The 25,389-nt window shown below is 51.6% G+C and overlaps 1 protein-coding gene across 10 annotated transcripts in view; it reads left to right on the forward strand.

Moving 5' to 3' along the window:
• ATP2B2 (ATPase plasma membrane Ca2+ transporting 2) overlaps positions 1–25,389 on the forward strand; it is a 116,327-nt gene that overhangs the window by 20,330 nt on the left and 70,608 nt on the right. For 9 of the 10 annotated variants that reach the window (XM_088021701.1, XM_088021697.1, XM_028101852.2 and 6 more), the window contains exons 2-4: positions 17,876–18,073; positions 23,955–24,212; positions 25,163–25,288. In XM_088021701.1, the coding sequence (XP_087877827.1) occupies positions 17,876–18,073; positions 23,955–24,212; positions 25,163–25,288 (582 nt within the window). The remainder of the gene's footprint in view (positions 1–17,875; positions 18,074–23,954; positions 24,213–25,162; positions 25,289–25,389) is intronic. The other variant, XM_088021715.1, reaches the window with a different exon arrangement.

Here is a 25,389-nt window from a genome sequence, read left to right on the forward strand (position 1 = left end):
TTTGGTGAAGACTTTAAGGAGCGTGCTTTTCTTCTGCTGTGAGATCTGCGGACTACCAGCCACCCATTCTGCCCATTCCTGTTTATTGAGTACCTACTATGTGCTGGACTCTGTTCCAGGTAACAGGAAAATCTCGACCAACCTCCTCATGGAGTTCACAGTCTGGTAAACTAGGGCAACAGCCGGCCTCAGAGCTGTCTATGGTTTCAGCAGTGGCCAGGCTCGACAACCTTCCTTCCTCTACACACCATCAGCTTAACAATTAGAGAAAGAGAGAGAATGTTCTCGGTCTCCTTCCAGTTACCAAGAAAGCATCACAGCTGGCCTTCCAGCATCCCTGCCTTCAACCTGGCAAGAGCAGGGACATGGCTGGTCCACAGAGTAACTGTCTCTTCTCTCCCAGAGGAGGGTGGACTTGCCTCCCAACAGAAATGTCCCCGAGGGGTTGACCAGAAACCCATGGGTCCTCAGGCATCCCAGGAACTGGATTCCTAAGGCCAGACACATACATCTTGTCTAGCGCTTGCAGAAACAGTTTGCTGAAGGAAGCACCCTCTCTCCCGAAGCAACAGCCTTCTAAATAACACTCACAGGGAGAATGTGACCAGTTTCCAGGTAGCGAAGGGAGTAGCCAGCTCCCTGCTGGACAGGAAGTATCTAGCATGTGAAATGAAAGAGACTTTTTGTCCCATGGGCAACAAGGGGGGTGGCCTTTGTCACATTATTGGAGAGACACACACAGCATCGAAGTTACAAAAGAACATCTAGCAGTGTAAAGCTTCAATAGGAATGACAGACACAGGATGCAAATACTTACTGTTCCCAAAAGAGACACCCATACGCACCAGCAGCAAGGAGCGGCGAGAGCATGGCGCTCGGTCTCTTAAGACTTGGGTTCTAATCCTGGATGTGCCACTCATAGCTCGGGTTCCTCCTGCATAGGGTACAGACAAGGTTATTGGCCTCACGCCGTTGAAGCTGTTCAGCTGGTGATTTTAGGTAATACTCACCAAATGTCCGCTCTATGCCAAGCACTGTGTGCCACGCATTGCCTCACATAATCCTCTCATCAGCCTCTAGGGTCTGCAGGAGCTCCCATTTTATTACCCAAGAGGCCCAGAGAAGTTGGGTGACTCCCCTCAAGACCCACAGCTCAAAAGCGGTAGAGCTGGAATGATGGTTAATCACTGGATGCTGTAACCACACAGTTCAAAGCCCAGAGGATCAAAATTAACTGCGTGTCCTACTTGCTCCCGAAAGATTTTGAGACAGCATATGGCAACGGTAGCACGCAGTTAGACCCCCAAGTGGGTGTAGAAGCTCCAGGGAGGGATGCAAGCAGTGTATGGCCGCTGCTTGGGGGAGTGCTAGCACAAGGGGGCTCACGGCTGCAGTTTACTGAATGAATGAATGAATGAATGAATGAATGAATGAATGAATGAACCCAAACACTGTAGCAGTTCAGAAGAGAACTCAAGCCAGCTTCCCTGGGTTCAAGTCCAACTCTGCTACTTCTTAGCTGCGTGTAAAATGGGATGATAGTAGTCCCCCCTGCCCCCAACAAGGCATCACTTGGAGGATTAAATGGGCTTACACGTAGTGGAGCAGTTAGCATAGAACCTGGCCCAGGGGAAATACTGAGTGTTGTCTGTGGCGATTGTGAGGACGAGTGGTTTGACCAGAGGCTTTCGTACGTATGTTGTGACTGAGCACAGCCGACAATCTTCCCTCCCTCCACAAGCACAAAGTGTGTGCCGTGTCCAGCCCTAACCAAGGACACAAAATGAAATGACACAGGCCTTGCCTTTCAGCAGCTCAAAATTAAGTAACCAGAAGGGTCAGTTAAAATACCACGTAATAATCTCTATAGAGATAGGAGGCAGCAAGGGACCATCGGGACAGAGTGGGGCCAGTCAGGGGTGGCTCCCGGCACCTTTTTTGGGAAGGGTGAGAGCCAAAAGGGCAGCCAGGCAGAGCAAGAATGGCACGCTGGAGGCAGGGCCAGGGGATAAGAAGTTTGCCATCAGAGTGACATCATCGACAGGGCACCCTGCACCCTGGGTGGGACCCTCTCTGTGTGTGCCCCACACGCAGTGCACGTTCATCCCTGGGCAGCACCCTCCACGAGGCGAGGGGCCCCGGTGCTGACCCAGCAGCCTTAGAAGGCTCCTCATAAAGATGAGCAGCTTCATGAATCAGTGATATGGTTACAAGAGAAGCGTGCAGGAGGATCTGGGAATTTGCAAGCAACAAGGGCCCTCCCGGAGCCAACCCAAGCCCCTCAGCAGAAAGGAAGCAGGGGTCCAGCAAGGTCCTGGCCAGTGACGGGAGGAAGCCAGAACCCAGGGCTAGCTCACACACTCGCCCATACAGGTCTCACTGACCTGTCGCCTTCTTCGGGGTTCCCCCCAAAGCAGAGCGTGAGTCAAGAATGGGGTGCAGGTGGTATATTTGGGAGCAATCCCAGGAGTGAGAGAGGGAGGGGCACAACAGGGAAGAGAGGAATGCCAACGTGAGATCTGCTGGGGGCAGCTTACAGCTTTCACGGGGAGTTACCTCAGCCTTCTGGGGTCCTCGTGGGTTTTCTGATCGGCTTTATAGCTGTCACGCCACCATCCTTCCCCTCACCTCCCCCCCTCCCCCCCCCAGAATTCTTTCATACTGAGGAAGAATCTGTTCCTAGGGGTTGCCTCCTAGTCCTCAAAGAAGCTGCCTTTTTTTAACAACGGAGAGACACTGCTGTGACACAGCTGCAGGCCTCCACCCGCCTGGCTCCATCTGACATGCGATCTCACCGACGGTTTCCCCGGCCGTCACTTTAGGCCCCTGAGTGGCAAGTCTGAGGGATGCCCCAGGGTGACGCTGGACCTGAGTGTTTCCCCCAAGTCCCTTCATGGGGCTGGCTGGGGGCTTCTCCATCCCTCCTATCAGCAACAAGGACAGAGGAGGCCACTGAGGTGATTGCAGTGTGGCCTTGGACATGGGGGCGTGACTTGGGGAGACCGCAAATATCTCCCCTGCCCCTCAATCCTCAGCCCAAAAGTGTGTCAGAGCAGGCGTTGCCTTGGAGTTACACACTGCCCCATCCTTACCTCCTTTCTCCCCACGTAAGTGTCTAGGGGAGGCCCCATGCTTATTGAACATCTATCTACTGAGTAGCAGACCAAGACAGATGCACTCACTGCCCACATGGAGCTGAGAGTCAGCAGGGCCTCACACATTAAGAAAAACTAATTACATTATTAGTTATTAAAATCATGATAAAAATGAAAGGGATTTTTAGAGAGCTATAGGAAGTACTGAGTTAGGTGCAAAGGGGGAAAGGGCATTCCAGACAGAAGGAACAGCGTGTGCAAAGGCCCTGTGGCAGTAAAGCACTTCTGTTGAAACCACAGAAAAGAGGCTAGTATCACTGGAGCATAGCGATCAGAAGAAACAATGAGTCTTCAGAAGAAAGTGAAGGCCATACTGTACAGGACCTTTCAGAACTTGGCAAGAAGCATGGATTTTCCCTGTATGCAGTGGAAGCCACTGGAGCATTTTAAGCAAGGTCCTGACATTAACACCATATGTTTATACTTTTGAAACGTCCCTCTGGCTGCTGGGTGAAGAATATTGAGAGTGGGAGCAGGGAGACCGGGGAGGTGGCTACCAAAGCCACCTAGGAGAACAGTGATAGTGGCCTAGACCAATGTGCAGGCCTTGGAGGGGAGTGGGCAGATCTGAAACAATCGTCTCTTTGGGTGTAGGAGATCTGCTGGGTGGTGTAATAGGGTCAGGGGAAGGAGAGGACCCCAGCGGGAGATAAGGGCAGGACTCAGAAGGGAAGAGGAGGTGATAGGCATTGCACATCTCATACCTACTATGTGTCTGGCCTGTCACTCTTGCTACCTCATTTTAATCTGCACAACCAGGCTCTGGGCTAGACACCACAGCCCATGCAACAGGGGAGGTGAAGTGACTCACTCAACAACACACAGGTAGTAAATAGTAAAGCCAAGGTTTTAATCTCAGAATATTTGTCCCCAAGTCCACTCCATCCAAAGGTTGTATAGAAACAAACCTGTATTTTCTTATAGTACACATTGATTTCCCCCTTTATTTTTAAAGATTTATTTGAGAGAGAGAATGGGGGATGCAGAGGACGAAGAGAATTTTAAGCAGATTCTGTGCTGAGCGTGGAGCCTGACACGGGGCTCGACCTCACAACCCTGAGATCACAACCTGAGCTGAAACAAAGAGTCAGACGTTTAATCTACTGTGCCACCCAGGCGCCCCTGATTTCCCCTTTAAATTAAACTTTGAATTAGTCAAATAAAACATGAGCACAGTCTCCTACTTAAAATTAAAATATTTCAGTCAAAAAGAGAGTCCCTTTGATCGCTGGAACCAACCATAGTACCTTTGTCCCTCCCCAGAGGTTCCACCCTCATGAGTTTAGAGCAGACCTTCTGCTACATTCACCTATATATGTACCCACAGAAAATATAAGCTATTGTTTTGTTGAGTTTTCTGTTTTACATCTATGGAATCAGACTATACATGATGCTCTGCAACTTGTTTTTTTTCACTCAACAGTTTGTCTTGGAGAGCCTTCTATGTTAGTACATATGAATGTATCTCATTTTTTTTAACTGTTGCATAGTATTTTATGGACTGGATGTAACACAGTTTACTGAGCCCATTTGCTTTCCAAAGACAGAAATCCATTTTTCTATAAGTGTTACAGCTTTTGAAGGGCTTGTAGATTTTTTTCCTTTCAAAATATGAGACTTTTATTTATGTTAATGGAGGAATCCAGACCGCAGTGACAACACAAATGTTTAGCAACACCCAGCCTGGTGACTAAGTTTTCCCATTTTCCTTCAGGTGTTTGGCATCCCTGGAAGCTATCCCTTGTCCATTGCCAAGTCTCTGTTTATAGCAAAAGGCTGTCTCGAGAGCAACAGGAGAATGGGAGCGTTGTTGGCTTTGATTTCAGTGCCATGTCCTGAAGCAGGCAGCCTGCCACAGTAGGTAAAGTGTACAGCTGTGGAGCCTCAAAGATCAGGAATCAAATCCCAGCTTTAGCTCTGTGACCCCGGGCAAGTTACTTTAGCTCTCTGAGCCTCGGTTTGTCCAACCATAAAATGGGTAGAACACATAGAGTGGCCAGAAGAAATAAATGCAAGGCATATATATAAGGTAATGATCACATAAGGGGGCACCTAGGTGGCTCAGTTGGTTAAGCAACTGCCTTGGGCTCAGGTCATGATACTTGAGTCCCGGGATCGAGTCCCTCATCGGGCTCCCTGCTCAGCGGGGAGCCTGCTTCTCTCTCTGACCCTCCCCCGTCTTGTGCTCTCTCTCTCTTTCTCTCTCTCATTCTCTCTCACAAATAAATAAAATCTTTAAAAAAAATAATGATCACATAAGAACACATACATGGGCTCTGTCTGCAGTCCCAGTGTAGTGGGGGGAATGGGGTGCGGGGAGCCCCCTCTATCACTGAAGGGGTCACTCAAGATCACAGGACAATGAGAAGGTGTGAATACTCTGCCACTCTGGCGATGTCATGTGGGGGTGGCATTTGAGTTCAAAGGGAAGAAAGGGGTATTCTGGCCAGATTCTCGGCGTTGGCTGTGTGCCAGGCATTTCCCACAAGGCTCCTCCTGTTAACTTCACCCCAGCGGACAGAGCTAGGTTATCCATGGGATAACCAGTTTGCGGATGAGGAAACTGAGGCTCAGAGAGAGGGTGCCATTTGTCCAAGGTCTCAATAAGTGGTCAAGGTCACTCTGCGCCCTCCTCCTCCTGACCTGGGAGGCTGTAGACAGCAGCTGTGCAGAGCGCCCCCTCCTGGAGGGATAGAGAAGCTCCTCTCAAGATGAGCTCTCCCATGTCTGTTCAACCGTCAAGACCCTGTCACAGAAGAAGAGAAATATGGCTTTTCTGGCCTCCATTTTTCCAAGGGGATGAGATAAAAGTTTCTCAAAGGTCACCTCAGGACAGTCTGAATCATATCCCTTAAATGAGATTGACACAGAGAGAGAATATGAAATGGCCACCATTTTGGGGTGTGCAATAAAGCTCGATTCTTTGAAGCTCAACATTCCTTTGAGCAAAATAAGCATCCCCTCCCTTAGTGAAAAAGGCCTGCACTGGGAATCAGGAGTCCAGCACAGTGCTGCCACTGAATCACCCTCTATCTGGGCCTTAGTTTCCCTCATCCTCAAATACAAGGGTGAGAGTGGCTGGCCACAGACTTGTCCTGCTCCAACAGCAGGAGAAGTCAGGGGAGGGGACTGGGGGAGCCTCAGGGGTAGGGTTGCCAGATTTAACGAAGAAAACTACAGGACATCCAGTTACATTTGAATTTCAGATAAACAAAAAATAATGAACGCTTTTATTAGTAGCATGTCCCAAATATTATATGAGATAGAACTTATTCTTAAAATATACATATTTGCTGTTTATCTGAAATGCATATTTAACTGGGTGTCCTGTATTTTATCTGGCAACCCCACTCGGGGTTCATAGCTTCACCCACCTCCCAACCAGATCCCCACCACCCACTCCCACACTACCACCCCCTTCCCCACTGCCCTGCCCGGATGGAGATTCTGGAGCCATGAGCTGAGAGGTGTTACAGGTTTAAGAATTCCTACAGTGGAGAAGGGGAGTGGAAACATGGCCTGACGGGGAAAAGACAGCTGCTGAATTTAAGTCAGTGGAGAAGTTCATGTCCGCATGCATGTCAAGGAGGTTAGAGGGACACAGTGTCTGGGCTGCTCACAAGTACCAGTGCCCTTCCGTGTCGTGTCCACGTGTGTGCACACAAGCTAGTGGGCATCATATCCACGTGTTCTGGAGAAAGTGGCCAATGCTGTGGCCATGCACGTTCACACCGCATCTGTGTGCCTCTGTGTGGCTAGATGCCAGCTCTGCGTGTGAGCCCATGAACTGGTAGACCACCCATAATCATTAGAGACCCTGTACCCGGAGAAAACCCCACCTGGAGCCATGACGTATCAGAGAGACAGCCCTCACCCTGCACCCGTCCATCAGGAACCCAGGCATCATACACACGCCTGCCATGCACACTGGAAAATAGCCATCAGATCCGTTCTAAGCTTACAGCGGCTGCCCAGACAGAAGCAGATGCACACCATGGGGCTGCCCGCGGCACGGGCTGTTGTTCTGCAGAGGGGTTGTTGAGACCAGGTTTGTTAAGTGGTTCTTACAGGTGGCATGTGGTCGCTCGTGTGTGCGGGGGCCTCTGGACAGCCTCAGCACCCACATCCCCACGTCAGGGCCCCAGAGAGGCAGGAGAGGGAGGGAAGTTTCCAAAAGGCCTACTATGCCAGGCACGAACAGCCTCCTCTAGGGGGTGCTGGAATCAGAATCTAGAAGACAGTGGCAGCAAAGGGTGGGTCTCAGTCGGCCTTGGACCTCAGGGCCAAAACCTGGCACAGGAGGGATGTCCAGTAAGTGTGTTAGTAAATGACCTGGTGACAAATGCTTTCAGGGAAGGACAAGAAGGATGGATTGCTCTTGCTGGGTAGATCAAGGAAGGCTTTCAAGAGGTGGTAGTAAACTTTCATCTGGGTCTCGGAAGACTAAATAGCTCAACAGAGGGGAGGGGTGGGCCTTCTGGGCTAGGAGCCAAATGAGCCAAGACACAGCAGACAAACACCAGCAAATGCCAGACGTGTTTTGGAGCTTGGCAACAGAGTGGGATACACACAGCAGGACTGAGAATGAGGTGGAAGGAGTCCTTTGGGACAACCTCAGAGAGGCCCCCATGAGCACAGGAGTTGGTCGTGGTCGTGAATGGGGAGTCATGGAAGGTTGTAGAGCAAGGCAGGGAGACCTTCAGCATGAGCTCCTGGTCTGATCTCCTTTTCTGGTCTCCTTTCTCTCCTTGCCTTGTTTCTAGTTTTTCTCCAAGCTCCTTCAGCCACCAGCAGGAGACCGAGCGTCTGGCTATGGCCTCCATGCCCCCCTTGGCTTCAAGTCTGGGCGTCAGCCTCTCAAACCATAGCACTAATTCCTGCCTCTACCACCCCAAAGCAGCTTGTGAGACTGACATGCATGTGCAGCTTTCAGGGAGAGAGACCACCCCCTGCTGAAGGAAGGGAAAGATAGACAAGGTGACCCAGGCTCTGTCCCCCACCTGCTGTGTGACCTGGACAAGCTGCTGCCCTCTCAGAGCCTCGGCAGAAACCCCCACATGCCAGGGTTGTTAGTGAGGCTCAAGCGCAGCGCCGTGCCTCAAGCCCTAGCTTGCTAGCTACGTCCTCTCCTCCCTCTCCCCCTCTTGACCCCGTCCCCAGAGGAGGGCTGTCACAACGCACACGAGTGGGCCCCACTCCCAGAGTAGCTGAGTCAGTAGGTCTGGGTGGGCCTCAGAATTTGCATTTCTCACGTTCCCAAGTGATGTCGAAGCTGCTGGTCTGGGAACCACCAAGTCCTCCCCCGGACATTCCCAAGGGCCGGGCCACACGCCAGCCCATTTCAGTCAGAATCTCTAGGTTTGGGACTCAGACATTAATATGTTTTTAAAGCTCCCTGGAGGGCGCCTGGGTGGCTCAGTTGGTTAAGCGACTGCCTTCGGCTCAGGTCATGATCCCGGAGTCCCGGGATCAAGTCCCGCATCGGGCTCCCTGCTCAGCAGGGAGTCTGCTTCTCCCTCTGACCCAACCCCCTCTCATGCTCTCTCTCTCTCTCTCTCTCAAATAAATAAAATCTTAAAAAAAATTTATTAAATAAAAAAAAAAGCTCCCTGGAGCTTTAAAGTTAGGAGCTAGTTAGGAGCTAGTGGCTTGTAGCAACAGTAGCAGGTGCTACTTATCAAGCCTTTACCCCGAGCTAGGCGCCCGTCCAACCAGGCACATTCAGTGCGTTCCCTCCCCGCAGTGACTGTGTGAGGTGGGTGCTAGCCTCATTCCCAAGTTGCATGCCAGGAACTTGCAACTAAGGCCCAGAGAGGGGAGGTTAACTGCCAAGGTCACAGAGCTGGGAAGTAGTCTTGGGCAGGGCTCAAAGTTAGGTCTTTCCTACCATTTCACCATTTTGTCTTGAACATTGGGAATTCCCAGGCATCCCAGCAGGGATGCCTTTGTACGTGGCCTGCTCTCCCTCTCCTCTGACCAGGGGGGAGGCATGTGGACTCCCCCTCCTACGTGAAGCCCCAGGCCATTCACCTGCACAGGGACACATAGCCACACCCTTGAGTGCGCAAGCACCTGCGCCGACGGCCTCTCTCACCTACTGAGTCACACACCTGCCTTCTGGGTGCATCCCCCAGTTTGAACGCTTTCTCTTTTTTAAATGCACATAAGGGCCATGAAGCCACCTTTGGCCTTCCTAGGGAAGCATTCGCAATTTGTTTCATCTGAAATGTCCTAAGCACCCCAGGGCTGACAGGATCAGGCTGGTGTGAGCCAACGACTTATGTTGGCTTAATCAGGTAAAGTCATTGTGGGGCATTTGTTCTGTGTCTACAGCCCACCCCTAACTAGATCAGGCTGGAGCAGGGCAAGTGTGACCCCTGGGCCCTGTGGCAAGGGGCCTGACTCAGTTGCCTTCCCAGCAGAAGGACACTGTGCCTCAGTGTACATACCTGTGTAATGGGGTGATCGCAATTGAGGAAGAAGAACTTCACAGTTCACAAAGCATTGTCAGAGTCTCGGTTCTGTTTGATCCTCAAGCGAAACAGCCTGAGGGCCCCCGAGAGGGAGAGTAATCTACTCACGGTTCCACAGCAAGTAAAAATCCATACAAACCAAGTCTCAGGACGTAGGTAGGGGTGTGGCATGGCGGCAGTGGTAGGTCCAGGCACAATGTCACGCAGTAGCAATGCTGACAGAAATATCCAGGAAGCACATTCCAGGCCCAGAGTAACAGCAGTGTTGGTAGCATGGTAGTTAGTGGTAGCGTGGTAGTTAGTAGCAGTGGTTGTAGTTAGTAGTGGTGTGGTAGTTAGTGGTAGCGTGGTAGTTAGTAGCAGTGGTTGTAGTTAGTAGTAGTGGGGTAGTTAGTGGTAGCATGGTAGTTAGTAGCAGTGGTTGTAGTTAGTAGTAGTGGGGTAGTTAGTGGTAGCATGGTAGTTAGTAACAGTGGGTGGTAGTTAGCAGTAGTGTGGTAGTTAGTGGTAGCGTGGTAGTTAGTAGCAGTGGGTGGTAGTTAGCAGTAGTGTGGTAGTTAGTGGTAGCGTGGTAGTTAGTAGCAGTGGGTGGTAGTTAGCAGTAGTGTGGTAGTTAGTGGTAGCGTGGTAGTTAGTAGCAGTGGTGGTAGTTAGTAGTAGTATGGTAGTTAGTAGAGTGTGGTAGTTAGTGGTAGTAGTGTGGTAGTTAGTAGCAGGGGTGGTAGTTAGCAGTAACAACTGCATCTATGATTTATGAGGGCCAATAAGTGGCAAGCACCAGCATCTGGGGGGGCAATTTGTTTTTGCACCAGCACCGAACAGCAGAGGGAAAGTTACTTTTTACTTGAAACCATGTGCTCAGACAGCAGGCAGGTTCCCTCAGCCAGACAATACCCACGCCTCCCCCAGATATCAGCCAAATGCAGTGGGCAGGGTTCATTACGGCTCCTAGCTGGGGTTGAAAAAATTCTCTGGCGCCCCTTTGCTGGGAACAGGGATGCTCAGCCTTGTGGGGGTCTCAGAAAAGGGAAGAAGAGGTCAGAGGTCATCTGGATGGCTTGGAACCCTCACCCTGAGCCCCTCCCGATGGCCAGAGGCCCCTACTTTTGACAGAACCCAGCCTGTTGGCATGAGGCGCCTTGTTTCAAGGCCCTGCACACAGGAAGAGCAGAGCCCTGCCCCCGATTACCAGGCCCAAAAGTCAGTCGTATTTGATATGCCCCATTCCCTCATCTTGCTCCTTCACCCTGCACCTTTACTTACCTCACCACTCCCTTTTTATCCTGATGAATTATGCACGTCCTACCTCAAAAGTAGCTTATAAAAGTTTGTCTTGTACAAAAAGATTTTAGGTGACTGAAGTGAGGAAATTCAGACAAAGGGAAGAAAGTACGACTAAGTTGGTGATTTACAGGCACAACACATGCCCCGGAAAAAAAAAGCTGCCTCCGGGCAGCTCCAGGAGGTGAACTGCAAATTCACTGCTGAGCTACTAGGCAGGCAAGGCAAAGAGGGCAACAAGATGAGTGCCATGATCCAAAGTCTTCATGAGATAATCCGCACCTCCTGACCCCAAGACCTGCATGATGATGACCCCGTGTGGCACCAAATAGATATGTCCTCTTCTGTGGAGACCATCTGCCTCCTCTCTTGAGGGGCACACCAGGGATGCTCCAGTCACATTGACCTTTTCCAAGCCCTTTGGGGTTAATTCTGCCTTTGTCAACCCCTCTTCACCCACCCAAACACTTTCACCTGATTAACCCCCACTCTTTTTTCTGAGCTCACCCAATTACACGTCCTCCAGGAAACCCTTCCTGGAACAGTGGTCTTCCTCACTGCAGTATCCCCAACATGCAGTGCAATGTTTGGCTTATAGTAGGTGCTCAATAAGTATCTGTTGATTGACTAAATAAGCAAGTGGGTGATTGGATGCCCACTATCTAATAGGATCCTAACTACTTCTCTCTCTTGGGAAGGGTTGAATAGGGGTGTTGGGAACTTAGGCCTCTTCAGATAGGAGGATCCAGGGTCTCTGGGGCCCTGGCATCTAGGGACAGGACACCATGGCAGGTAGGCCAGCCTCTGGGTGAGCTCTCCCATCCCCCCCCAGACATCCATCTGCTTCAGCCCACCTGTGAGAAAGTGCTGCCCTCCAAGGAAGCCAGGACCCCTCCCTGCACTTTCTCTTGCTGGCCCCCAGGGCTGTGCTCTGGGTCTGGACAATACCAAGGCTCCCTCTACTCCTAAAAGAACTTCAGCTGGTGCTCACTGTCCCCCTGAGCATTCCTTAACAGGAAACAGGTCCCCAGAGCCACCATGAGGCCAGTGCTTGGGTCCGAGAACTCTCAGTCACAACTTCCAGCTCCCTGAGGTCTATGCACAGATTCTTGCTGGGCCAGACATTGGGATTTTTATGTGGAGTCACCTGAGTTGTTAATGTTTGCGACAAATTATCATTCTGTTAACACCGTGCCCATGTGTACCAACCAAACAAGGCCTCTCTGATGGCCTGAGGCTGCCATTTGCGACACTCAGGGCTGGATGCAAAAGAGCTAATAAGAGAAAGGTATTCCAAGCAGAGGAATGAGGACTGGCAGGAGTAAAGGCTCAGATGCTGGGGGAAAAAAAATCCAGCTGGGTCCAGGACGGTTGGATACAGAGGAAATTTGGGGCGAAGATTCTTCCAATAGCCAATGATAGCAAGTAGCTGTTATAACAAATAATTCCTGTACAACCAAAATTTCCCATGCTCTGCACTTGGCTTTCTCCTCTTACATGATGAATAGCACACACAAATTCCAATTCTGGTAGAAGAATTTGCACAAGTGCTGGAGGTTTTTTACCATGAAGGCACAACTACTGTGTACCTGTACAACTTACAGAGAACTTTTGCACACATTCCTCTGTGTATGGCTCACCACCGTCTAGGGGTTATTTTGTTCCCATTTTATTGATGAGGAAACAGAGTCTCCTAGGGATGAAATAACTGGCCCGGTTCATCCACAAACCTGACTCCTCACTCAGTGCTCTGTCCTCTGCCTCTTGTGCAAAAAGAGATTCACATTGGAAACCCACAACCCCACAGAGCTTCTGATATCAATTCCCCAGCACTGTGTTTCTGAATTTTCAAGGCCTTGGGGGCTTTGTCTGGTGATATTTGACACAGAATGTTAATTTTTAATATGCTAAATGGTGAGATGCTCTTTAATCTAAATTGAATCTCCAACACCATTCATCTCTCACATCACCTTCTGTTGTTTCTGCTTCCCAAAATAGGCATGTTAATTTTCAGCCAAAAGATAGGGAGACTACATGATTCCACTCCTGGGAGGGGTGTGCTAGGTGGATTGGACTGTGGGATACCCTACCTGTAGGTCTCCAAAACCAGTATCTTTGGATACAAGGTATCAGAGCCACCAGCCTTCAGGCTAATCCTTCATGTCACATGTGGGGAAACTGAGGCCTAGAGAGGATAAGCGGTTCATCTGCACTCATATGGCCCGTCCGCTGTTCCTGCCCTCACCTTGACCATCTCCTCCCCATTTTACTGAAATCCCACCTGTCTGAAGTCTTCCTCCTCTGGGAGCTCATGATTATCACCCACACCATCTAAAACTGGTGATAATAATGCAATATCCTCACCCAGTGCCAGACACAGCACTGGGCACCTATACACAAGCCATCCTGCCAGAGCCTCACCCAACCCCTTGAAGTAGGCCCTGCTCTTCCTTGCAATTTACAGATGGGAAAACTGAGGCACTGAGAGTCAAAGTCTCTTGCCCAAAGTCACTCAGAGCCAGGATTTGGACCCATGACATCTGCATTCAAACCCCACTGGAGTTCTTGGGGCTCGGTGTTCCCCAGCTCCAGCTTGGCCCAGCTTCCCCTGAGAGGAAGAGGGTGAACAAGACGTCACGGCCACCATCTGTCACCTCAATCACGCCATGTGAACCCAACATCCGAGGTTCCCACCTCGAGTTTATACACTGGGGTGTTAGCTGTGGGGAAATTGCCTACCAGTTTCTAAGTGAGACTGGCCCTACAGAACACACAAATATTTTCATTCTGTGAGCCGTTATTTCTGAAAAACAGAGGGGATCTCAGAACCTGTGGGGAGCAGGGCAGAGCATGGTGCTGGGGAGGGGGAGCCCCAGGAAAGAGGAGGAAGAGACAGAGAGGCTGTTCTACTCTGACCCCTCCCCACTCCTCCCTGTTCTCCAGCCCATATCTTTGAGGGTCTTACACCAGCAACCCCAGGGCTGAATCTAGCTCAGAGCTCTGTTGTATTTGGCCCTGGACTTTTTCTAATGGGGAGATTTTACATCAAATTCCAGGTGTCCAGCTTCTTTCGGAAGACTGGCAGATCTGCCACACTGGGTCCACATTCTCCCACAGGAGCTAAGAACTAGCTGCCCCCTTTAGAGGAGCTGAGATTCTTCACTTTGCCCCAGTCATCACTATTCCCTGTTGCCTCCCACCCACCTACTTCATGCATTCCCAAAAGCTGGTCGGTCCCCCAGCTATGCAGATTTGCAACCCCTGCCCTATGCTCTGTCCCAGGACCCAGGATCTCAATCCCAAGATGACAGAACCCCTGAACCATGACCAAACTCCCAGAACTGAAGAACACCCACATTTTAACTGGTCACCCTGTAGACTCCAGAACATTTGAATCACAGACCTTCAGAAGACTCACCTCTCTCTGAATCGATCAGGATGGGCCCAGGAGATAGGCTGGCCCCAGCCTTGCTGAGCTTCTTCTAAATGAAGCCGTTGTTTACCAAACTTATAAAGACCCCCAGATGTGAACAGACCACAACAGGACCACTTCAGGACCTGTAGACCTTAGAACACCCTGGGATCCTCAGGTCCCACCCATCCTATTGAACTCCCCTATTATCAATATGGGGAAACTGAGGCTCAGAGAAAGGAACTGACTAGTCAAAGCCCAGCAAACTGCCATAACAGGCCAGTGGTGACTCGTCACAGCCCCTTTCTTCAGAGGCCCACCATTCTCCCCAGTTCTCCCTTCTTCCGTTTATCAAAACCCACTCCCAGGAAAAAGCCTAAAACTCATTCACACCATGGTGGCCAGAACTGATGATGGCTTCCCTCTTCCAGGGACTCTAAAGGAATTGGAGCTTTTATTTAAAGGAGTGAGGCCCAAGTGGAATAATTTCAAACGCTGACTCTGGGTAGAACTGAACAAGGCAGGAAGACAAGGAACCTTCCCAAAGTTCTTAGAGTCGCACTGTATCATGCCTGCTTGCTCTCCAGAAGGCCACCCCAGCATAGAGGCAACATTGCCATGTGCTTAGGACAGGGCTGACTTGAGTTCTCAGGGCCCAGAAGCTACTCCAACATAGCAGACTGGTCTCATGACAGCCTCAGTTTTCCCATCTATAAAATGGGCATAACCTAGCTCTGGGATCCCTCATCCTTACTGCACAGGCAGGACATTGGATCTCCAGAGTTTACCTGTACTGCTAGGCTGGTGTGGGGTCTCCCCTGGAACAAGCCCCCCCCCCAGGCTTTCTCACAGGGTCTCAGCCAGGCTGGCTCTTGGAGGCTCCCAACGGGGTCTTACTGTTAGCATCAGAGGAGGTTCAGTGCCTAGAGTCCAGACAGGGGACATGCCTGCCTCGCTGGACCCCTGACCGTAGGCTATTGGACTCCCAGGACCACTGAACTCTTATGTCCATGAGCCTCTGGGCTGTTCCCTTCACATCACTCTCCCCATCACGCAGCACCCAGCACCAGGCTGGGCCCACCATGGAGGCCTGAGAAACACAGTTTGAATGAATGGATGGATGAGTGAGCTAATGAATGACTGTTAGAACTTTAGGACTATATGATATTAAACCACCAGACCCTCGGGGCACCCGGGTGGCTCAGTCGTTAAGCATCTGCCTTCGGCTTGGGTCATGATCCCAGGGTCCTGGGATTGAGCCCCAGCATCGGGCTCCCTACTCAGCAGGGGGTCTACATCTCCCTCTGCCCCTCCCCCTGCTCATGTTCTCTCTCTCTCTCTAATAAATAAATAAAAATAAAATGGGTTTTTTTTGTTGTTGTTCTGGGGATCCCTGCGGATTTGCCCTTCTCTGGAATAGACTGAGGCTAGAAGTCTGTTGGGGGTGTGCCTCCCCCCCAACCCCTCCACGCCCACCCTCCAGCTATCCTCATTAAGCCACAGGTGAGCTGGGGTTAGGCTGGCCTCAGGGACAGGACTGACATTGCCCACCCGTGGCTGAGTTTCTTGTGATGACACCCCATGTCAGGCTCAGTTTCTTGTGATGACACCCCATGTCAGGCTCAGAACACTTGGGCATGTCACCTGCATTCAGTGGGTAAGAGGATTCTAAGGTGGTTGGTGGCTTTAGCGCCAGGACCCGAGGGACAGGAAGCAGACCAGTCTTTGCCCCCAAGGCACCACGGCCCAGGTGGGACACAGATCCAGTGACCAGGTCAGCCCTGCTGCTGAAGGCCACCTAGGGGTGAGGGCAGGGAGCTGATGTCCGCTTGGGGCGGAGGACAGTGCTTGTCGGCAGAGGCACCCTAGAAGATGGAAGGCATGCCTCTTTGTGGCTCTCTGAACAGCATAAGCAAGGCAGGAAGGGTGCCAGGGCACTTGTGGAAAAAGTAAGGGTGACACCAGTGTCTTGGGGTGATACAGGGTAGCATCAAAGGAGGGAGAGAAGTAAGGAGAAGTGCTGGCCTCTGGAGGGGCCCAGTAGACAGTGAGGCTGGCCTCTCTCTGTCACACACCTGAATCCCACCATGATGGGTTGATCTTTCAGGCTCCTCTTCTAGGGCACAAAGGCACCCAGGGTGATTGGCCAAGGTTTTGGTTATTCACATCTTGGCGCCAATGAGTGTGGGAGAGTACTTACAGACAGGCAAATGGAGCTGGGTGGAGGGCAAGGGAAGGCTGCCCCTGACCAAATGTGTGGCAGGAGGAACGCACAAGCCAGGCCAGCAGAGGACTGGCCTGGTTTGGCCAGGGGTGGGCCACGTAGTGGAAATGCGCTACACACATGGCTTGGGGGTCAGATCAAGAGGCCGGAGCTCCAGGCTGGGAAACGTGGACTTTATTCTGGAGGTGGTGAGGAGCCTCCAAAAGTCGCTGAGCAGGGAGTGAGGATCGGATTGGTGAGGCAGGGAGAATTATCTGGAAGTGAAGAAACGGGGGGTTGGAAGCAGCGATTGAGCATCTGCCACCCCCCAGGCACCACTTGAGCATGTCACATGTGTCCCCTGGAGGCCAGGTCCCCCAGGAGGGCGATCTGCCTGTCTCTCTCACTGCTCTATCCCAGTGTCTGAACAGTGCTGGGCATATAGTAGGTGCTCAACAAACACCAACCTCATGGATTATCTCATGAGATGCTCACGACCCCTAGCTGCAGTCACCATCCCCATCGCAGAGGAGGACACTGAGGCTCAGAGAGCTGGAGGCACAGGCTGGGGTTCGAACCAGGCAGAGGTTTCCGAGTCTGTGCTCAATGGGCAGGGCAGGAGGAAATGCAGAGCAGGAGCAAGGATGCGGTGCAAGGTGGGCCTGGTGGTGTGTATTTGCTTCCTGTGGCCGCCGTAACAAGTGACCACAAACTGGGTGGCTTTGAGCAAGAGCACTTTATTCTCTCATGGTTCCGGAGACCAGGAGTCTGGAAATCAGATGTCGGCAGGGCCGTGCTGCCTTCAAAGGCTCTAGAGGACATTCCCATCCTTGCTTCTTTGGGCTTCTTCGTGGTCTGGCATTGCTTGGCTCATGGCTGCCTCCTACCATCTCTACCTCCGTCTTCACATGGCCTGTGCCCTCTGAGTCTGGGTCTTCTCCCTCTGTCTCTTAAAAGGACACTTGTCATTAGTTCTAGGGCCCACCTGCATAATCCAGGGCGATCTCATCCCAAGATCCTTAACTTAATGACATCAGCAAAGACCGTTTTCATAATGAAGGTCATATTCACATTTTCCAGGGATTAGGATGTGGACATATCATTTGGGGGGGAGGGGGTGGTCACTATTCACCCCACCGCATGGTGTCTCTGGCATTTCACAGGAGCCCACTGTGGGCCGGAAGCGAGTGTTGGGCGCCGGGCTCCTGGCTGGTACCTGCAAGTTTCCTGCTTTGTGTTCCCCCCTCTCTGTGCTTTGCCACGGGGCCGGCCCCCTTCGGGACAATTCCCGGGCACACCCGAGCACCTCTCCCAGGCCTCCCAGGCCAACCTTTCTGCACTCTGTCCACAGGTTTGCCAGGCACCACTCCAGATCTGGAAAAGAGAAAGCAGATTTTCGGGCAAAACTTTATACCTCCAAAGAAGCCAAAAACCTTCCTGCAGCTGGTGTGGGAGGCACTGCAAGACGTGACGCTGATCATTCTGGAAATCGCAGCCATCATCTCCCTGGGGCTGTCCTTTTACCACCCACCTGGCGAGAGCAACGAAGGTAAGACCCCCCCGCTCCCCACGCTGCAACAAGCTGCCCGGCCACACCTCAGGGCACCCGGGTGAGGGAACCGAGGCCCAGGGGCAGGGCCTCAGCCACAGCCCCCGGCCCCCAGTTTTCCCATGTGTGAGACGCAAGGATTGCACCAACAGTGGGAATAACTACAGTAAGCACTTATTGAGCACTTACAGTGTGTCGAGCTCTGGGCTGAGATGTCATCCTCCTAAAACCCCATGAGGTAAGGGCCATGATTATGCCCATTTTAAAGATGAGAAAAACAAGGTACAGAGAAGCGCGTTAACTTGCTCAAGGTCACTGAGTGGATGCTGTATCTGCTCCCGCCATGGGTGTGGCTGCCCCAGGCTTCCTCCACCCAGGCTCCTTCTTGGATTGCACCCTTTGCAGGTTGCATGAGAAGGACTCAGTATCCATCTGCCCCTCCTCTTTCACGGTCCCATCCCAGGGTTGGTTCAGTATCATGCACACACTCGTGTGGGGCTGACGCTGAGTATGTTTTCCCATGTGAGGAGTCCCGGTCTTGAGAGGGCCTCCCAAAATGTGTCCCTGCATTCTGAACGGAGACACTGCTCTGTGGACCGAGGAAGCAGTGTCGCATTCATCCAGAGAGGGCTCTGCGGCAGACCCACACTTCTCGAAGTCAGAACTTAGGACTCCTAAGGGAAAACCTCAACTTTCCCTCATCCTTTTATTCCAGAAACTGAGCACCTGCTAAGGGCTAGGGCTTTATCAACTCAATGACTCTTTCTTTTACGGTGGCAAAGTCTTTCAAACCTATGTCACATGAGAGAGAGAGAGACAAAGAGAGACATACTATGGGGTCAATGGGATCATACAAGATACATTGTTTTGTTAGATTTTTATAACGTGATTTTCATTAGTAGGACATTATAAACACTTGTTATTAATCAGGATTCAGCATTTTCCTAATGAATGCACTACAGAAAGAGATAATCCTACTATGTTCATTACTTCAAGCAAGCAAATAAAAAGTGAATAGCTTAGAAGAAATAACCATCATGGGCCTCATTTCCCCAGACGAGGAGGTGGTCTCTGAAATTCCTTGAACATCTGTCCCCTCACCCTCTCCCAAGCCTGAGCGGCCCGAGAAATGAGATAAACAAGTCTATTAGGCCAACTACCTCAATTTTATAAGTAGTATTACTAAGTTGCTTTTTATCCTGCATAACCTCTTTCCAGAGAGGGTTTAAAGCCACAAGAAGGACACATCTCACAAGATGAAGTCAAATAGGAAGTCAGACAGGAAAAAAATGGAAGCAAATGAAACAACTATACTCGCTACTATGATTGAGATTTAAATTTGACTGTGAGCTTCCTGGCAGCCAAGGCAGAAAGGGAATTGGATGACTTGCATAGCTCAAGCTATCCACAAGGAGGGAAAATGGTTCTTAGGAAGATAGCATGCCCCCTGACAGTGAATTCTGGGATGAACTTTCACTTAGGACATTATGAGAGCTGCATATTGGGAAGCAGTCTTTGCAGGAATTTCATAGAAAATGTAGAAGAAGATTATGCATGGCTATTTGAAAAAGCCTTGAACTAAGCTAAGGGTGCAACACACAAGCATAATAATAACGATAATTCTTCTTACAATTTTTATAGCCACCACTAGTTGGGAACGTTTACAGTAGAGATTCGTCTGATCTTCCCAACAACCCTGTGGGTAGGTGCTGTTATCATCCAGGAGCCAAGGCCCTGAGACAGTAAATGACTTGCTAGGTCACACTCTAGGAAGCAGCAGAACCATGACTCAGACCCAGACGTTCTGGCTTCTGAGCCCACACTCCTATCCTTCGGCTGCATTTCCTCCAGAAGGGATGGGACTGAGTCAATGCCACCGGGTAAGTGGCTTCCTGTGACCCAGTTCAGTGCAAGACTAGAAGTCAGAGGGCAGATGGTAGAGGGGGTGCAGTGGGAGCACGGACCGAGCTCCTAGTGTGGGCCGGGAGGAGCCTCCCCACAGACAGGCCTCCAAACAGATGGCTACAACCTCTTCCATTCTAGAGAGGTGGAAACCAAGGCCCGGAAGGGGGAAGGACTTGCCCAAGGTCACACAGCTTGTTAGGCAGTAGGGCTGGATTTTAAACCCAAGTCTTCTGGTGCTTTCCACTGCCCTTCCCTGCTTCTAGCTGAGACACTAGCTCAGGCCAGGATCCGGGCGGCTGAGGGCAGCTGTACATATTCCAGCCCCACGGAGTGGAGTTCCTGCTCTCTGTGGTTGTATGTACCCCCCAGTGCCCAGCCCCGGCCTGAGCTCTGAGTTCTGGACCTTCCATGCTGCCAGGACCACCGCTCTGCCAAGTCAGACTCAAGCTTCCTCAGTCATATCCAGAATGACGATAGTGATGGACTTAACAGGCTGTAGAACCTTACCACGCCCACAGCCCTTTCCTGTTTGCTTTCTTGGCTCAGAGACCTCCAGATACTTCTCAGCGGTCATACAGCATGTTCATGGCACGCTAGGATTAGCACACTCAGTACTCCCAACTCCCTGCCCGTGACAGGTCCCCTAGTGTCAGAGTGCCAGCCAAGTGACAGGCACATAGTAGGAGCTTGGAAGACGTTTGTGTCTCTTCCAGTTTTGAGGACCCTTCTTTGATGCCAGGCCCCAGTCACCATCTAGAAAGCAGCTTCCGCATTTTACTGATGGACAAGTAGAGATAGGCCCACAGAGGCCCAGCAGGTTCCCTGAGGTCAGACAGACAAAAGCCAAACCCTACAAATCCCCAGGTCCAGAGAGATAGCAGCTGCAGGCTCCCCAGTCCCTGTAGCCACAATCTTCAGAACCTGTCCCTGCCCTGGTCTGAAAGGCCCCCTCAGCGGGGCCTGCTCAGAGCCCCCTTCCTTCCCCTTCCTTATCTCTTCTCCCCAACTGCACCAGGGGCAGAGGAGCTGTTCCCAGGGTCCAGCAGGTCCTGGCAGCTGAAGGCCTAAGCCAGCAATACACAGCCCCACTTTCTGGCCATCCCAAGGTGCTATGTGACCATCAGACAGTCGTCAGAAGGAAGTAAAAACTAATGGGCTTTTGCTGGCAGGGTGCCCTCAAGGACCCAAAGGGCTCTTTGGTATTGAATAGGCAAAAGCAACAGGCAGGGTTGGGGATCAGGGGAACAGAGTGAATCCTGCTCAACCACCATACCCTTGGCTTCCAGAAGCCAGTCCAAGGAGAGTAGCTCATGAAAATGGAGAGAAGACCCATATTTATCGTGTATCCAATATATGCCAGGCCCTCACTGGGCTCTGGGCTCACAAAGTCATCCCACGTTACAGCTGTCCAAACTGAGACTCACAGAAGCCAAATCACTTACTCACAGTCACACAGCAGAGCCTGGATTTGAAGTTAGGTCTTTACAGTTCCGGACCCCAAACGTTTTCCATGGTCCTGAGCTATCTCTAAGTGTCCTAAATGCTCCAGTAACTGCTGTAATCAGTAATGGGCTGGTGGGGGGTGGGGGCATCAATGAAGCATGCAACAGTCTTCCCATTTACAAAACATGTAGCAGAGGCAGAGAGTAACAAAAGTCCCATAAAGCAAAGCGCTGGGGCTCTGCATCTCAAGTCACTCCCCTAAAGCCCAAAAGAGCACATTTCCGTGGCCTGGGTGTCTGTTTAGCAAGGTTCACCTGAGTTTCCCAGTCTCTGGGGCTTCCACTGGTATCATTTGTGATGAAGGAAGAGCACCCTGGTTCCCCTCCCCCAGTCATCACATGGTACTGACCTCCAGCTGGATGCCCAAGGCTCCCTTGCAGGCTAGCTGTGGAGCTCGAATGTATTTATGCACCCCATACACCGGGCAACAAAAAACAGCAGCTTTCACTCTGTGTGCTCAGCGAGGTGAGTGCCTTACGTAAATGCGCTCCCTCCGTTATCTCATCCACCAACGAGGGAGTGCCTGTCCTCACCCCATTTTGCAGATGAGAAAACTGAGGCACAGTGGGTAAGTAGCTAGGTCATAGGCGTGCGGCAGTGAAGTAGCACAGCTGGGATTCAAACCCAAGGCTGGGCTGGTGTCAGTTAGCATTAGCACGACGATAATGATCATTAGCACTAAAGGCTGGTCCAGCTAAACAACTTAAAATTATGGAAACGTCTGGAATTCCAAAAGAATGACAGAGTGGCATCAAGGACCTTGTGCAATGAAGTGGTTGTTTACTAGCCTGCAAGGAGTGACTGGTTCAGTGAAAGCCGTGGAATTTTTCAGGGACACATACGTCTGGGCCACATAGTTATGGACCGTCCCAAGCTTAGGCCCACCAGCTAGCCTTGACCTCCACTCCTCCAAGAGCTGGAAAACATTCCCTGACACCACTTGGCCTTTTTGTCATGTTGCTTTTGACCCCTGGCTTCCCAGAAGCTCCTGCGGGGGTCTCCCAAAACTGTTCTCTCTTCCTTGGGACTGAATTGGACTTCCCGACGGTCAGCCATGGGCCTTTGGCAATGTGAGGCCAGCACATGGCAGAGGAGGCCACTGGGCTCAGGGACAGTGGGCAGGCCATGTCCAGTGTCAGATTCCAGGCCTGGATTCAAACTCCAAATCTGCTGTGTGACCCCAAGTGAGTAGCCACCCCTCTCTGAACCACTTCTCTTGGCCAGCTTGAGAATTAAAATGACTCCTTGATGTAAGTGATTTGTAAATGATCCCATCCCCTGCCCAGCCGCCTTGAAAGGGAACCTCTCTGAGTTTTCCAGGGATGGAAAGTCAGATGCTGCTCAGGGTCACTTTCCATGGAGAAGGCTGTTCACCACCTTCTGGTGCTAAAAAGGGCCTGGGCTAGTCCTGGCTGCAGCACCCACCTTGGCTGTCCCCTCCCTTTCCTGAGCCTCAGTTTCCTCATCTGTAAGTGGAGGTAATGAATCTCCCCCCCCCGGATCCTTGTGGGGATGCAGGAGACAGGGTGCATGGAGGAGTTTGGAGAGACCCTAGGACTCAGCACCCCATGGACAGGACCTGAGGCTTTTGTATCAGATGTGTCTGCTCTTTTCTTTTTCCGTTCACAAGGTGGGCCTGGCAGGCCTCAAGCAGCCTGGGGAACCAGAGTGGGAGGCTCAACAGTGCAAGGGTGTGGGAGGCAGGGTCACTGTAGGACAGATAAGCAGCCCACAGCCTGGAGTGTGGGTGTCCTCGCTGTGCGTGTGGGGGGTTGCTTCATAAATGCCATGCCCTGAGCTCTGGCTGGGGCATTCACAGTCTTCTCCTGGAACCAGGAAGGAGATCTCAGTGACTCCCATTTTGCAAAGGTGGACACTGCGGCTCAGGGAGGACAGTGAGTTACCCAGGATTGTACAGGGGCAGTGGCAGGATTAGAACCAGCCTGTGGGACATCAGGCCTGGCACTGTGGTTCCTGCCCCCACCCTCCGTCCCCCTGGACCTTCTGTCTGGAGACCTGTCTCACAGTTGCTGGAAGCGTGAAAGGAAAGCACATCAGCAAAACTGCCCTCTAGACCCTAAGGCACTTGCAGTACTGATCGCCTTCATTCTGTTACATCCTCACTTCTCTTTTCTCATGAATCAGGCCTCTCCCCCGTGTTGGGAGCCACCATGGACCTCACCTCATTGAAGTTCAACCCTCCCAATAGGTCCCCCAGACAAAGAATATTCAGCCCTTTTTACAGAGGTGAAAACTGAGGCTCAAAAGATGAAGTCATTTGCCCAAGATCTCACACCTAGAACAAAGGCAGGAAACCGGAGGGCTTACCACCCAGATGCACTGAATAAATTGGATCATGCTCATCTGATTATTGACATTTTTTTACTCGGCAGAGCAGGGATTTAAATCCAGACCTGTATGCTCCTCCTGCCTGGCTGACCCCACCCTGCCTGCTTCCTTCTGCTCTCTGCAGGATGTGCGACGGCCCAGGGTGGGGCAGAGGATGAAGGGGAGGCAGAGGCCGGCTGGATTGAGGGGGCGGCCATCCTCCTCTCGGTCATTTGTGTGGTCCTGGTCACAGCCTTCAATGACTGGAGCAAGGAGAAGCAGTTCCGGGGCCTGCAGAGCCGCATCGAGCAGGAGCAGAAGTTCACCGTGGTTCGGGCTGGCCAGGTGGTCCAGATCCCTGTGGCCGAGATTGTTGTTGGGGACATAGCCCAGGTCAAATATGGTGAGTGTCCCAGCCACAGGGCTGGGTGCTAGAGCTAGAGTCTGGGCAGAGGTGGGACAGGACAGGCAGACCCAGAGAGGCTGGCGCAGGGAAGGGGGCCGGTCCCTGAAGGCTAATCCTGAGCCAGGATGTCTTCTGAGATTCTTTGGGAAGTAGAAGGCTACTTCCTAGAGGAGGTAGGATTCCAGAATCCATTTAAAGTCAGAAATGGCAAATACAGGACACATGTGCTACCATCTCACAACCTGCACCTGTAGCAGACATTACTAATCAATCACAGCTCGGAGCCTAGAGACAGAAGTCTTCTCAACACAATACTGCAAGGACCACTAACACTCAGAATGCGTTTATGAGGTGAAATCCATTTCCTACATCTGATTGGGCTATTGATGGATGGTTGTCAGGCGGTGTCGTAGGGAGTGGATGTGGGTGAGCAAACATTCTAGGCCTGTGATGCTGCCATGGAGGAAGTGGTCAGGGTGTAGGCAAGGTATGTCCTGGGTAAGCAGAGGCAGAAGATGGGGGAGAGATTGCGGTGCCCTCTTCACTCTGCCTTAGGGATCAGCATAGTCAGGACAGACTCATCCCTTCCAAAATGATTTCCCAAGCCATAGGCGAGACCAGAGAAGCATGAATCATTGAGAAAACTGGACCCCAAATCCACAGCAGGCCAAGAGAAGCACTTCCTAAACAGAAGTGCATGCCCACTCAAGCTAGGATTGTTCTTGGGCCCAGCCTCAGTCCTCCAGGCCTGTGCCATTCCCCTTGGCTCCAGGCTTCAGCTGCCTATTGCCTGTGATGGGCACCATCTTCGTTCCCACACCCTGGGAGCTCGAGAAAGCAGGTGCCCAATGGTGAGCTTGACCTTGCAATCACACCTGTAAGGGAATGTTCCAAGACCCTCCAGCCACCTGACACCCTGCTGACTCTGTTGCCCTTCTTCCTACCAGGTGACCTCCTCCCTGCCGATGGCCTCTTCATCCAGGGCAATGACCTCAAGATTGATGAAAGCTCCCTGACGGGGGAATCTGACCAGGTGCGCAAGTCCGTGGACAAGGACCCCATGTTGCTATCAGGTGAGATGTGGCCCAATGGTGGGCTCACTCGCATTGCTGGTTCCTGCCTCTATGCTTCCGGGGTCGAGGGGCACCTGTGTCCCCATCATGAGGCTGGAAAT

This window comes from Eumetopias jubatus, unplaced genomic scaffold (genome assembly GCF_037043125.1).
Source record: "Eumetopias jubatus isolate StellerSeaLion01/CBP00866 unplaced genomic scaffold, mEumJub1_p1.0 scaffold_1, whole genome shotgun sequence".
In the NCBI taxonomy this organism is placed as follows: Eukaryota; Metazoa; Chordata; class Mammalia; order Carnivora; family Otariidae; genus Eumetopias; species Eumetopias jubatus.